A 15,149-nucleotide genomic window follows, 5' to 3' on the forward strand; every position below is an offset into this window, starting at 1 on the left:
TATTCAGCCATCTTGATCTACTAAAAAATGGCGATTAACAGGTGGTTCAATCTAGGTGTGTTAAGTCAAGGTGCTATAACGTGGCTATACTGATATAATAACCCTGGTAATGAAAGAAAATTAGTTTACCTGTCCTTAGGGAGCCACTTCTTCCTCTGATCACTGCTTTCAATTTGACGCTGTCCAGGTTTTGCTTAGGTAGTTGGGTGGGTAATGGTAGAAAATTAAATAATTAAATAGCTGTAATAGGAAATGACTTTGAAGAGACTGGAAAAACTATTTTTGGCAAAAATGAGTTCAGGAACTTATAAGTGACAAATGGCTTATTTCCGTTTTTATATTAAATGTCATATTGCTTATTGATTGATTGTTGTCAAATAACAAACTTTGAGTCCCAGATTTGTCCAGTGGAACTTGCAGCAGTCATGCTGGTCTGTAGAAACTAGGTCTTTTGAACTTCCTTTATCTCCCAGCTGCCTGCATTTCCCTGTATGGTGCCACTGTTTAATCTGTGACCCCTCGCCTCACGCTTTGGTTTCTCATTTCTCTTCTCTACCCAAAGGCTTAGCGCTCTGTTCAGCTTGTTAATAGACTTATGGAAGACTTAAAAGAAAAAAATGATCTTGAATAGAAAGGTAGCAGTGTTTGGAAGAATAACTTTGTTTGTAGTTAGGGGATTTTCACATTTGATTTCCTTATCAGGAAAAGAGCCTAAAATTTAAAAAAAAAAAAAAAAAAAAAACCCTAAACCTCTAAACATAAAACATTATGCATATGAATACAACTAACCTTTTAAAGTTATACTTTAAAAATTACAATATTGTTTAACATTTATTATGATTTGTATTTGGAAGATTGTACATAGTTTAAAGCAGAACAGAATGCAGTTTTACTATACATAGGAGTGAAAGTTTTCAAAAGATGTGTTCCTGTCAGCAATAACCAGTTCATGCTTAGGAATCTTAACTCTTTGAAATGTTTAGGCTTCCATATAATAAACTGTATCCGGTAAGCTAATACACATCTGAGGAGGTACCTCCTAACCATTCATGAGGCGGCCGTAGATCTTTTTTAATGTACATTAGTGTAAAGACAATTAAAAAGTTGATCCTGCTTAATCTCCATCTAAGGTAACTTTGAAAATCAAGGTTGTGCAGTTTTGCTTTTGAAACCTTCTACTGGTCTTTTCATTTCTGTTCTTTATCACATTTTCCCAGATTCTTTTATCTGGTTTTTCTGCCTACATCATTATATTACCAGAATTATTAATTAAAGCAAAATTTTGATTACAGATCTACTCAAAAGCCTTCTTCAGTGGTTTCAGATTCTCAACAATGTAAACTCTTGGCTACTTTATTTTTTATTTAGGTCCCCTGTGATCAGGTTCTCAGTTTAATTTCTGAAACTGTTGTTTTGTATACAACCCTGTTATGTGCCCTATGTCACAGCCCAGCACATTCACTTTCCCATTCCAGTACAGAGCTTCTGGGCGTCCTCATCTGCTTGCTGTAGTTCACCTGTCTTCTCTGCCTGGAATATTTTCTTTCCCAGACTTCATGTTCCAAAATTCTGCAAGGTTCAGCTTAAATGCCTTTCATCCACAGAGGAACTTAAGTCTTTTTTGGTAGTCTCAACCAGAAATGATTCTCCCTCGTCTGAATTCTTTACCCTTAGCTTTTTTTTTGGTGACCAAACCACATTCCCAACTTGTTAAGGGAAGAGGAATAAAAATATTTTGTATAAAAGTGCCATTATTTACATTCCCTGCGTATGATTTAAAATGTATGAATGATTTTTTTTGAAAAAAAGTATCTATGTAGGTTAAATATGATATAATAAATAGTAAACCATTTGAATGGGGGGAAATCCAATACATTTCTTTCAAAGATACGTAAGATGAAATACAGCTTTAACACAGCCAAATAATATGTATAGTTTTTTTTTTAATTTCTTACAATTGTGTTTGTTTTATGTGTCTCTAATGTTTTTTCCTATTGCTTTCATGAACAAACTCTGATACTGTTTATGGCTATTTAAAGTAATGAAAAAGAAAACTACCTTAGCTACAATGGTAAAAAAATAGCCTTTTAGCTGTAGAGTGCATTGTGGTGCAACAGAGTAGGATTCAGTTTTTGTTATCCAAGTTGTCATCTTGATTTCAGACCTAGTAAATACTAGAACTGAAAAAAATTGGTTTGTAAAATTTAATATTACAGAACCTAATTTCTTAACTTAGTTTGTATGGAACATTGTAATATAGAATAAATTCATGATGTTGCATATTAACTATACATCACTAATTTGTTTCCAGAACCTACCTTCTGGATCATCACGTGTTGGAGCCATTAAACTCACCTACATTTCAAAGGTAGTCTTTATACTTTGTGTTATATTCACGCACGAATTCAAACCCCTCAGGATGTGAGTGTGAATAGAAGGGGCAGTTTCCTTTGTGTGTCTGTCAACCAGTGATGATATTTAGGTTTGTATCATGCTGACAGCAATACCTGATTTATTATGTTTAGGAAGTTCTTTAAGCTGATGAAGTTAATTCACAGGATGTGGCAAATTGCAAAAGGCAACATTAACTTTTGTGTCCAGGTGCACGAACACCAGAAAGAAGTCAGCTAACAATTAGGATCTGTCCTGGGAAAGTCTGGAGATTTTTCTAAGTCTCTGTTACGTTTATTTAAGCTGTTTCTAACGTTTAGATCCTATTACCTTTGACATTTTGTTTCTTTTTGTTTTGTTTGAAGAAAATGAGGACCTTCGTATTGAAAAGGATGGTTTTTCCCTCTTTTCATTTTGTCTTTGCTAATTTTCATTTTCTTGTTTGTTGATTTGTTTTTCTGGCATTTTTGCAATACTGTTTTTCTTTTCAAAAGCTTAGATTTAATATTGATCAGGTAGCTCTTTTCCTCATTTTCTCTTATTATTTTGGAAACTGAGATACGCTGAAGAGCTAGCCCTGTGGGAGTTTTTTTTTTTTTTTGGTGCTTAATCAAAATGCTTTATGAATTCTTCATTCCATACCAGTAATAGCATGATGCTTTAACAGAAATAATAATTATTCATTTGAATAATTGTAAGGATGGCTTTTTTTTTTTAGTTGTACTTCAGGTGAAGGCTTACAGAACAGATAGTTTCTTAGGAAACAGTAGTACACATATTGTTTTATGACATTGGTTAACAACCCCTGTGGGGTTTTTTGTGTTTTACACAAAAGCAATAAAAGTTTTTGATGGCTTAAAATGTAAGATGTGAAAGATAGCAACACAGTAAGATTAAATAATATGCATATGCATAGTGTTATGCATAAATTAGGATTTGTATATATTGGGATAAATTTTAAACATGGATAGATCACTTCAACAGAACACCAACTGATACATGTGCCTCTGTTTATAACACAGATATTTTTAAAAATAAAGTTTATCAGTATCTCAGTAGAGCTATTGCTTCTCCGTGGTCAAAAGAAAAAAATCAGCCCTCGGACAACAAAGATTACATATTTAAAGGGAAACATATTTTCTGTTAAAGCCGTATTATATAAATTTATGAAAGACATATAGTATTTAAGTATACCTTAACTGTTCCTGTAAATCAAGACGTTTAAAAATGCTTCCAAGTAGCATTTAGTTTTATAGGGATGATCATTAGGAAGCATAGAATTTCATGGTAAGATAAATTTTAGACCCCCAATTTGCTTGATTATATTGCTGGTATATGTATATTGTTAAACAGATACACTGCCAAGCATTTTTGACTGTCAGTGAAGTGATGGGAAAGGTCCATTTTAATGGAATAGGTGCTAAGGGAGAGACTGTCGATCTGTCTGTATCAATTGCGTGTTGCCTGTGTTTTAAAATGGGAGCTCTTTCGTAAAGAGTTAGCTGAGTAAAGCAGGCAGATTTATAGGCCCACTGCTTTCCCCTCCTCCACTGCTCCCCTGTTAAAATGCAGCCTCTTCTCTGTGAAGTTCTATTCACTTTTATGTCTGTCCTTCAGTTGTCTGAAGTTTGAGTGGTTGTACAGTTTGTACTGTACTTTAGACATGCCACTTTTTTTCCAGAGCTTATTCCTGGAACAGACTTCATTGTGAATCAGACCTGTGAATTTGTCGTTAGGATCGGTCAGGAACCCCAGACTTAGAATTCCATCTGAAGGTGCAAAATGGATGCTACACATAAAACAGTATGTGTCCTGACTGTTTAATGAGCAACTATTTGTTCTGCAAACCTTCATCTAAAGTACAATAAACAAAAAATTAAAAAAACAAAAACGGATGCTACCACTAGGAATTTTAACACTAGGCAGCAGCAGAGCAGCGGTCATGAGTGAGCTTCCAGGAGAGCTAGCTCGCTTAAAGGAATGGATAGCAGCAAGCAGGGGCGGCAAGTTGCTTCACCTTCTAGAATGAACCATGCTCTCTGTGTGAGGAAGTGACCCCATTATCCTGGGCATTCTGTTCTAAGGGAATTGAGTGCCAGGTGATTTCCTCATAGCAGATTAATGCCTTTTGGATTTATGATCTTTAACTACATAATCTCCCCCTCTCCCACCACCAGTATTTTCTTATAGTTCCCGGTTAATTTAGAAACATGCAACTTGGGAAGAATTTGTAATTTCTGTATTTATTGAGGATCGTTTCAAAATTTACGTCAAATTATTTGTATGTGTGACATAAAGCTTACTGGTATACTCTCAACTTCTTCACATTTCCTTTGAAGAAAAATCAAGTTTGTTTAGAGAAGATGTGGAGATATCATTTGTTTTAAACATCTTACCATTGGCACTGGGATCCTATATTTAATTTATAGCTCTTTTTCAGTTGCCTTTAAAGTTTAACTTTAGATGTATCTGCTGTCTGTGTATGGTTGTTGGGAAGTCATACATGTGGAAGTTTAGGCAATATTTAAGGTCAGTTACAGTTTGCATACGAACAAGTGAGTGACTCATCTCTCTTTACCGGTCAGGTTAGCGATGCAACTAAGCTAAGGCCAAAGGCAGAGTTCTGTTTTGGTGAGTAACCACGTTGTATACGTTTGTTTCATTTTTTTAAGTTTGACTGGTGTTCTTACATAATATTGTTTGCTGTTATAGTTCTCCTTTGTGTCCATGAATTTTGTTTGTATCTGATGTATGTTTCACTGGTATTGGGCCCTGTATTTCATTCACTTTACAACTCCCATCTATGTATGTGCACTATATATATGCATAGAGACAGAACTGGTAAATGGCAATCCCCTTGGCAGTTTTGATTCAATTTAAGTCTAGAAACCTAAGACTAACAAATACGCCAGCTACTTCCATGAAGCCCCACTCCTTGTTTCTGACCCTAAATAGGTAGAGCTCTGCTGTTTGAGACATTGGGATTCCTGTGCTACATTTTATTGTGTTGTTTTATTTTAAGATTTGATTAAAACAACTGATGACTAATGAATAAATTCTGTTAGAAATATTTTCCTTTGAGGTTAACTTGCTATGGTAAAAGACGATATACCTGCGATTTGCTGATAAGAAAAATATTTCTCTTTTTTTCGTATGAATTTGAATAATCTCTTAATGTTTCTGATAGTTTTTGTAATTGTGTCAGATGATCTCCTTATTCCTCCTTCTACCCCGTCTCTGATGACCAAGAGTTGATATTTCTAAGACAATTAAATGCAGTATTTTTATATTGTCTACTTTCTCTTTTGTATTATTTTCCCTTTTATTTGTTGAGGAAACTTGGTAACTCCACAAATGAGGGCTTAGCTGATTTGCTAATTATTAGGTATAATAATGGTATAGAAATGATAGTTTATTAACACTTACACAGAGTAGGTGACTTCTGGAAGGAAGCACTTTAAGCTGCCGTGCCCTCAGTACCTTTGGTGACCAGCTTTTGATAAGGTGAGAAAAAAGGAAAAGAGTCAAGAACAGCATCAAATGCTATTGAAAAAGTATTCTGTACAATATTCACTATGCATTCACCATAATATGTGTAGTGATTATCATGAGATCTTGGGTAAGTATCTTTTAAACAGATTTTTACTAACAAGCATTGTATATGTATGGATCTGTTAAAACCACGCGTATAAGAAAATAGTGCCCCAAGCTAATTATCAGTCCTCCCATGCTCCACCCCAACTACTTACTAGTCAAATTTTTATCAGAAGGGAGGTATAAATAAGAATTGTGTGGCTCTCATAATGGTCAATTTTAAAGGGCTTCCTGTGATGGAAAATTGAAGGTCAAGGATATCACTTGAACCCCCTTCTTTTCCCCTCTGCATGATTGTTCTTCATGAGTCCCTTGTCACTGGAGATATTCAAACATGTCTTGACCTGCCACTTGAGTACCATGGAGGGGGCTGAAGCTTAGGGTGAGTGATTGCAGGAGATAAGCCTTAAAGTCCCTTCCAGCTATGATTATCTTCATATATTATCAGCTAAACCTCATATTTTCCATTTCCAGCAAGGGTTTTAGAAGTGAAAGTCTACTGCTTAGATTATTTTAGAAGAGATTTTTTTCCCTTGAGAGATTGTATATAATTTTGGTTCATAATTATTCAAGTATGTCATTAAGATAGTGGGCTTAGACATTTAAGTATTTTGTTGAGTATTTGTAAATAATTTCTCTTTTAAACATTCATTAGAGATGTTGAAGAGTTTAAACGGTACCTTGAAATAATCTAACTTAGTTTTCATGGCTGTCTCTAGGTATTGTTGAGCCTGTGTTGTACTGAGTGGCACAGATGTTGATCAGGAAGAGTCAGAATTTTCAAGTTGGGAATAGAGGTGATACATAGACTAATACAAGGGAGAAATGTAGGCTGGAGCCAGATTTTGAAAGACCTTAAATTTGTTTGTTTATTTATTCATCCAATGTTTGCTGAGTAACCTCTGTGTAGCAGGCAGTGTGGTTACTCTGTGACTACAGAGGTGGTAGTCTCCGTCTTTAGGGGACTTACAGTGTAGTGAGATCAGTAAACGGAAGATTATAATGCAGTAGGATAGGCTCCATATTAGAATACTAGCCAGGTGCCTGTGGGAAAGTGGGGGAAAGGCATGGAAATCAGACTGGGGGGCATCTCTTTCCAAAAGAGGGGAAATACCAGGCTACCAAAGACTTGGGTCCCACCAAGGAGAAAGGTATGAAAGGAAGATCATCTTAATATCAGTGGTGGAGCTGCTGGTGGATTTGAACCACCAGCCTTTCAGTTGGCAGCTGAGTGCTTTTAACCACTGCACCGTCAGGGTTTTGCTCAACGAAAGACATTAGAAAATTAAGAGAACCAATTAGCTATGGTAAAATGCTTGATTTTATTAAACGTAAGGAGTTTGAAATGATGGCGAAACTTCCAGATGGAAATGTTCTGGTGAACTGACAGAAATTGAGGACTGGGTGGAGCTTGAAGATCAACAGTGGGAAAATTTGGGTCTGTTCAAATGATGGGTGACAGATGAGGCTGGTAGAATTGATGTGCTTTCAGAGAGAGTGGTAGTGGACGTTAGTGATGGCGAGGACAAAAATCAGGAGGGGTGGCCAACTGATATCAAAAGGGATTATTTTACATAAAAAGATGCTTCTCGGGGTAGAATCGATATTAAAGTTCTTTGCACTGTTTTGCTTGAAAAGGCAGGTTTCTTCTGCAGGCATATGTTAAGGACAGCATCTGATGGCAGTCATGTATCCAGTAAAAATATGACATGATTAGAATGAAACATAGCTACTCGGGGAAACCTCTATAATTTCTTGACTATCACTAAGAAACTCAAAGAAAGTTACACATTTATTATAAATTATATTTTTTATTATTAAATAGGAAAATGCCTCAGAGCCTTGTGAATGGAAGGCTGCTGGGGGCAAGTCAGATAACAGCTTTGTATCTTAGAATGTATAATGCTCATACTTTCAACAAATCTTTTTAATGTAAAATCTCAAATTTCCTGGTTAAAGGAATACTAATATACAGTCATAGATTCAACATTCAGAATGATTGGGATGTTTAGTGTGAGTGAATTTAGTTGGAATCAAAGATTAAGATAAGTCATTTATTGGTCTGCCAGTAGTTTATTAGTCCCCTACTGCTCGTCGTGGTGGAGAAAAGATTCCTAAAATTCTTGCCTTCAGAGAGAGAGGCATTGGCTTCTAAAACGGCACCACAACTTCCATTAAAAATAGAAACATAAAGACTTTCTATCTGCTTTCATATTGCCTAAAAATAGCAATAACAAGAAACATACAGACTGCTTTGTTGAAAGTGGCAGATATCTATAACCCAGAACCGCAGTGTATGAAGAGGGAAAGTGGATGGAGGAATGGTAAATAACTTAGCAGAGGAAGAGACGGGTGAAAAGCTGTCCCCACCCCAACTCTAGAAAGGGTTAGCGACTGGAGATACAGTTTCTGGAGAAGCCAACAGTGAGGAGGGACCAAAAACAGGGACTTTGTTTTGAGTGCCTACGTCAGAAACAACCTCTAGTCCCCACCTCCATCTGGCTCCCGTCAGGCAACCACCCTTCCCCCAGCCTAGCAGGAAATGGGAGGTGGAGTATTTCCAGAAATAGAATCAGCGATGCTCTTTACTTGGGGACACTCGTCCCAGGGAAGTGAAGGGATGAGGTATAAAACTGAAAATAGGAAGATTGGAAGAAATCTGCACACTGTATGCAACCCTTTTCCTGCCTCAGCCCCAGAGCACTGGGCAGCAGGTGTAGGTGGGAGATTAGACAGTCATTGAGAACCTGAATTATTGCTAATACACTTCTTTTCAGTGATTTGCTTTACATTTTTCACAAACTTTCTTACTTCTTGGAAACCTCCAGATGATGATGATGAACAGCATTTATTCTGTCCCAAGTACTCTGCTAATTTCATCATCTCCACCCCCTCAAGGAAGGGGTGGGTAGCAGTCCTGTATCATAGATGAAGAAAACAGGGCCTAGAGAGATTAACTCCTGTGACCCTATAGGACAGAGGAGAACTGCCCCATAGGGTTTCCAAGTCTGTAAATCTTTACAAAAGCAGACTGCCACATCTTTCTCCTGTGGCGCAATGGGTGACCTTTCGGTAGCAGCGGAGTGCTCGCTATAAGTCAGAATTGATTCACTGGCAGTGGGTTTGTTTGGGTTTTAGAGAGATTAAATAATTTTTACCAGATAGCGTTGGCAGTGAGAGCGCATGAGCTGGTAGGCCTGGCAGACTCCACGTTCTCGTCTCTTTCCCACATCATATCATAGTGCCTCCTCTTACCATGAAATAGTTCCTAAAGCAGATAGATTTTATTCAGACTGCAGGGTGTGCTAAGAGTCTTTTTAGAGGTATATATACCTCTGTTCCCGTCCTTAAAATAAGTCATTATATAAATATTATTTATTCAACAATACATGTGTTGAGTACTTCCTTTGTACCAGGTGTTGTGAATTAATAAGTGCTTACCTTTTCAAAAACTCTTCAGGTGTTCTAGGCAGATGCCCAAAAAAAACATGGAAAGAACAAGCCGTTATGAGAAGCACTCAGCTTCGGCCTCAGATGGAGGAAGATTATAAAGGAATACTTTACTGATTGATAGAAATTAATAACAAAAGTTATTTATTGACAAGCTTAATGTCCTAGTGATTTATTAATTTATGTTAATTTGTATTTTGTGGGATCTATAATCTCTCCTAGTCTGTAGAAAGATATAAAAGAACTGATTTACAGTGTGTTAATTTTTTAGTTTCCAGAGAAGTTATTTTGTGGCACTAGACAAGACATGCTTTGGTTTCCTTTCTAAGACCCTCATCTCAATTCAAGGAAGCTCTGGGTTATAGTGTTGGTGGTCTCAATCACAATTTCAAAATCTTGTATGTTTGAGAAATAACTTTATTTTCTCTTGAGCGTTTTCATTTCCCCTTTCCCTTAGTCATGTTCAACTGGGTGCTAGTATATCACTGAAAACTTCAATGTAGATTTTTGGAAGTTATTTTTATATTTCAACAGTTGCAACAGTGTAAGTTTTAAGATGCTTTAGTTCCTAGAATAATTTTTTTTTTTTAAATAAATGCACATGATGTAAAAGTTTTAATTCAAGAACTGAGGATAGTTTGTAGACAACTCTGTATGCAAGTGTGCTTTTTGTTTTATACAAGTCAATAGTCTTAAAGGGGTTTATATAAATTAAGGTATATAAAAAGTCCTAAATATATTTAAAATTTAAATATAAAGAAAATTCATAAGGGCTAGAAAGATATTTAAAAAAAAAAAAACAACAACAAACATGTTGCCATTGAGGCAATTCCTTCTTGTAGTGACCCTATAGGACCTAGTAGAGCTGCCCCGTAGGGTTCCCAACGAGCAGCTGGTGGATTCGAGCTGCCGACCTTTTTGTTAGCAGCCATAGCACTTAACCACTGTGCCACCAGAGCTCCTAGAAAGATATAGGTGTTTATTTTTATAATCTTGGGTAAGGGAGATTTTCTAAATATGATACGAAATCTAGAGACACTAAAGGAAAAGATCAATAGAATATTTCTTTTTGATCAAAGATACCATGAACAAAGTAGAAAGACAAATGACAGACTAGGAAAAATGCTTGTAATGAGACAGAAAGAGTTAATATAAAAGCTGTAAATGAATACAAAATAAATGAACAATTCAGGAGAAGTTTGGGTAAAGAAAATAAAATTCGTAAAAGAAATACGGATGGCCGATAAATGTACAAAACTAAATTGTTTCAATAATAAAATGCAGATTTAAACAAGGTCTAATTATTTATCAGTTAGGTTGTCAAAGAGTGCTGTATCAGTCAGTCTAGTCAGGTAATCTCACTTTACTAGGTGCATCAGATGCAGGACTTATTATAGGGAATTGTTTGCCCACGTGTGGGAAGACTGAAAGTACACAAAGGGAATGCCGAAGTAACCCAGAAATTAGAAACTGCATGAAGCAGCTACCACCTCTAGGGCTGGAGAGACAAAAGGGAAGAAGTCGTGTTACCAGAACCTGGGACTTTGGAGGAGAAGTCATCATGCTGCTACTGAATAGTCTCTGAGGGGACTCTGCAAGGCAAGGGTCTGGAGCATCAAAAGACTGTAGTGTGAAGAAGAACAAAGTAGGAGGCCTTACACTCCCTGATCTCAAAACTTAACTCTTCAGCCACTGTAGTCAAAACTGTCTGCTACTGTTAACAACGACAGACACATAGACCAGTGGAACAGAATTGAGAACCCAGAAGTAAATCCATCCTGCTGTGGATAGCTGATCTTCGACAAAGGGGTGAAGTCCATTCAGTGGGAAGAGACAGTCTGTTTAACAAATGATGCTGGCAAAACTGGATATCTGTTTGCAGAAAAATGAAACAGAGTCTATACCTCACACCGTACACAAAATCTGACTCAAATGGATCAAAGACCTAAATGTCAAACCTAAAACTATAAAGCTCCTGGAAGACAACATAGAGACAAAGCTAGGGGTCCTAATTTATGGCATAAATCGACTAATAAACGTAACTAAAATGCACAAACAACAGAAGATAAACTAGATAACTGGGACTTCCTAAAAATTAAATACTTAACACTTATCAAAATAATTCACCAGGAGAGTAAAAAGAGAACCTACAGACTGGGAAAACATTTTTGGCAGTGACTGTCTGTCAAGGGCCTGATCTCTAAAACGTATAGAAAACTTCAGCACCTCAACAACAAAAAGACAATCCAACCAAGAAACAGATAAAGAACATAAACAGACACTTCACCAAAGAAGACATTCAGGCGGCTAACAAACACATGAAGAGATGCTTGTGATCATTAGCCATTAGAGGTATGCAAATCAAAACTACAGTGAGATATCATCTCACTCCAACAAAAATGGCGTTGATTTAAAAAAAACAAAAACAGAAAACATCAAGTGCTGGCACTGCTATGGGGAGATGGGAATTCTTATATACTGCTGATGGGACTGTAGAGTGGTGTTACCATTGTGGAAAACAGTATAGTGCTTCCTCAAAAAGCTAGACGTAGAAATACCATATGATTTTGCAATCCCACTCTTAAGCATTTATCCTAGAGAAGTAAGAGCAGTGACACGAATAGACATTGCACCATTATTCACAACAGCAAAAAGATGGAAACAGCTTAAGTGTCCATCAACAGATGAGTGGATAAACTAAAATGTAGTACATACATACAGTGGAATATTACACAACAATAAAGAATAGTGATGAGTCCACAAAACATCCTATAACATGGATGAATCTGGAGGATGTTATGCTGAGTGAAATAAGTCAATCACAAAAGGCCAAATACTGTATGATACCACTTCCATAATAAGAAAAGGTTTGCTCACAGAAAGCACCATTCTTTGATGGTTACCAGGGATGGGAGGGGGAGGAAAGGAAAATCACTTAGTAGATAGTAGATAACATGTTAATTCTGGTGAAGGGAAAGACAGCACACAATATGGGGGAAGTCAGCACATTGTGACCAAGGCAAATGAAGACACTGAGAGGTACCCAAGGATAAAGGACAACTACAGTAACGACTTTACCATATATAGTTCAGCAACAACAGTAGTAACAACCTAAAAATCTGTGAATAGTTACATAGTATGTATGCTGTGTAGAGGTGGGAGGACGTATGGGAGTACATGTGGGTGCTTTTATAGGTATAGTTGGACGTAATTGTGTATACATATTTCTTTGTGCTGCATAAGATAAAAATGGTTGCAGTAGTACATCTACACAGAAGTGCCAGAAATTCAAGCCAGACTGAGAAGAGGACGTGGAATGAGGGATATCATTGCTGATGTCAGATGGATCTCGGCTGAAAGCAGAGAATACCAGAAAGATGTTTACCTGAGTTTTATTGACTATGCAAAGGCATTTGACTGTGTGGAACATAATAAATTATGGATAACATTGCGCAGAATGGGAGTTCAGAACACTTAATTGTGCTCATGAGGAACCTGTACATAGACCAAGAACAAGGGGATACTGCATGGTTTAAAATCAGTAAAGGTGTGTGTCAGGGTCGTATCCTTTCACCATACTTATTCAATCTCTATGCTGAGCAAATAATCTGAGAAGCTGGACTATATGAGGAAGAATGCAACATCAGAATTGGAGGAAGACTCCAGTTGTCCTTTAAAGGATGAATTATTATTTTGGAATTTTTTGGTGATGCCATGTTTTTTCACTAATGGAATGTGTCTTAGTCATATAGTGCTGCGATAACAGAAATACCACAAGTGGGTGGCTTTTAACAGAGAGAAGTTTGTTCTCTCACAGTCCAGTAGGCTACAAGTCCAAATTCAAGGCATCAGCTCCAGAGGAAGGCTTTCTCTCTCTGTCGGCTCTGGAGAAAGGTTCTTGTGATGCATCAGTCTACCCTTGGTCTGGGAGCTTCTCTATCCAGGAACCTCAGGTCCAAAGGACACGCTCTGCTCCTGGCACTGCTTTCTTGGTGGTGTGAGGTTCCCACGTGTCTCTGCTCACTTCTCTCTTTTATATCTCAAAAGAGATTGGCTTAAGACACTATCCAGTCTTGTATACCTCATCAGTATAACTGCCGCTAATCCATCTTATTAGATCATAGTGATTGAATTTACAACTCATAAGGAAATCACATCAGATTAGAAAATGGTACACAATTACACAATACTGGGAATCATGACCCTGCCAAGTTGACATATGTTTTGGGGACACAGTTCAATCCATGACAGAGTGGATGCTGAATCATTGTTTGTTGGTAGGTTTTTATTATTGAAAAAATGGGATGCCAGTTGCAGGCAGGCTATATCAGTCCCATGTTCTGTGAAGTACATCACAAACACCGTGCATATTGATCCTATTGCCCAGGAAGTGCATCACAAACTTTTCAGGGAGGCAAATACTTTATGAAAGATGTCACCAGGGAGGTGACTAATGCATGTGGGCTGTATTGGTCCCGTGTTCCATGAAGCATATCACACACACGGTACATATGAGTTCTATGGCCCAGAAAGTGCATCACAGACTGTTTTTACTCCAAGAATAACTCATTTACTGGAATATTTCTGAATGCTGATAACAATATCTTCCTAGTCACACAAAGGAAATAGTAAACATACTTGCAAGCCTTATCTCACTGTACAGAAGCCAAAAGACACAGAGGTTTTGTACAATCACTGCTCCAGGAAGCATCTCCTCATAAAAGTGGCCCTCAACACTCAAATATGCAGTTGCCCCAGTATCCGCCATGACACTAGAACGTACTAAGGTGGCTCGAATGCCTGCCAGTAAACTTCCAGGAGCGAAAAAGGAGAGTGGTAGTTCTATACACCAGTATACATGAAAAAGTTAACTGCGATATGCAGATAACACAACCTTGCTTGCTGAAAGAGAAGAGGACTTGAAGCACTTACTGATGAAGATCAAAGACTACAGCCTTCAGTATGGATTATACCTCAACATAAAGAAAACAAAAATCCTCACAACTAGACCAATAAGCAACATCATGATAAATGGAGAAAAGATTGAAGTTGTCAAGGATTTCGTTTTACTTGGATCCACAATCAACACCTATGGAAGCAGCAGTCTGGAATTCAGATGATGTATTGCATTGGGCAGATCTGCTGCAAAAGACCTCTTTAAAGTGCTGAAAAGCAAAGATGTTGCTTTGAGGACTAAGATGCACCTGAGCCAAGCCATGGTATTTTCAGTCACCTCATATGCACGTGAAAGCTGGACAGTGAATAAGGAAGACCAAAAAAGAATTGATGCCTTTAAATTAATGGTGTTGGCGAAGAATATTGAATATACCATGGACTGCCAGAAGAACGAATAAATGTCTTGGAAAAAGTACAGCCAGAATGTTGCTTAGAAGTGAGGATGGCGAGACTCTGTCTCACATACTTTGGACATGTTGTCAGGAGGGACCAGTCGCTGAAGAAGGACATCATGCTTGTTAAGGTAGAGGATCAGCGAAAAAGAGGAAGACCCTAATGAGATGAACTGACACAGTAGCTGAAGCAATGCGTTCAAACATAGCAACAATCGTGAGGATGGCACAGGGCTGGGCAGTATTTCGTTCTGTTGTACATATGTTCGCTATAAGTTGGAACTGACCTAAGGTATATTCACATATATAAGAGAGCACATAGGCAACACAGTAACGGAAACATCTTAGACATATCCAGATACCTCG

The 15,149-nt window shown here is 37.4% G+C and overlaps 1 protein-coding gene across 5 annotated transcripts in view; it reads left to right on the forward strand.

Annotated features, from left to right (window-relative positions):
• Window positions 1-15,149, forward strand: part of PLEKHA1 (pleckstrin homology domain containing A1) — a 57,146-nt gene that overhangs the window by 13,743 nt on the left and 28,254 nt on the right. For 4 of the 5 annotated variants that reach the window (XM_023730035.1, XM_023730034.1, XM_004374914.2 and 1 more), the window contains exons 3-4: window positions 2,312-2,368; window positions 4,977-5,022. In XM_023730035.1, coding sequence (XP_023585803.1) covers window positions 2,312-2,368; window positions 4,977-5,022 — 103 coding nt within the window. The remainder of the gene's footprint in view (window positions 1-2,311; window positions 2,369-4,976; window positions 5,023-15,149) is intronic. The other variant, XM_023730036.1, reaches the window with a different exon arrangement.

The sequence above is a fragment of the Trichechus manatus genome, unplaced genomic scaffold, assembly GCF_000243295.1.
Source record: "Trichechus manatus latirostris isolate Lorelei unplaced genomic scaffold, TriManLat1.0 scaffold00031, whole genome shotgun sequence".
Taxonomy (NCBI): domain Eukaryota; kingdom Metazoa; phylum Chordata; class Mammalia; order Sirenia; family Trichechidae; genus Trichechus; species Trichechus manatus.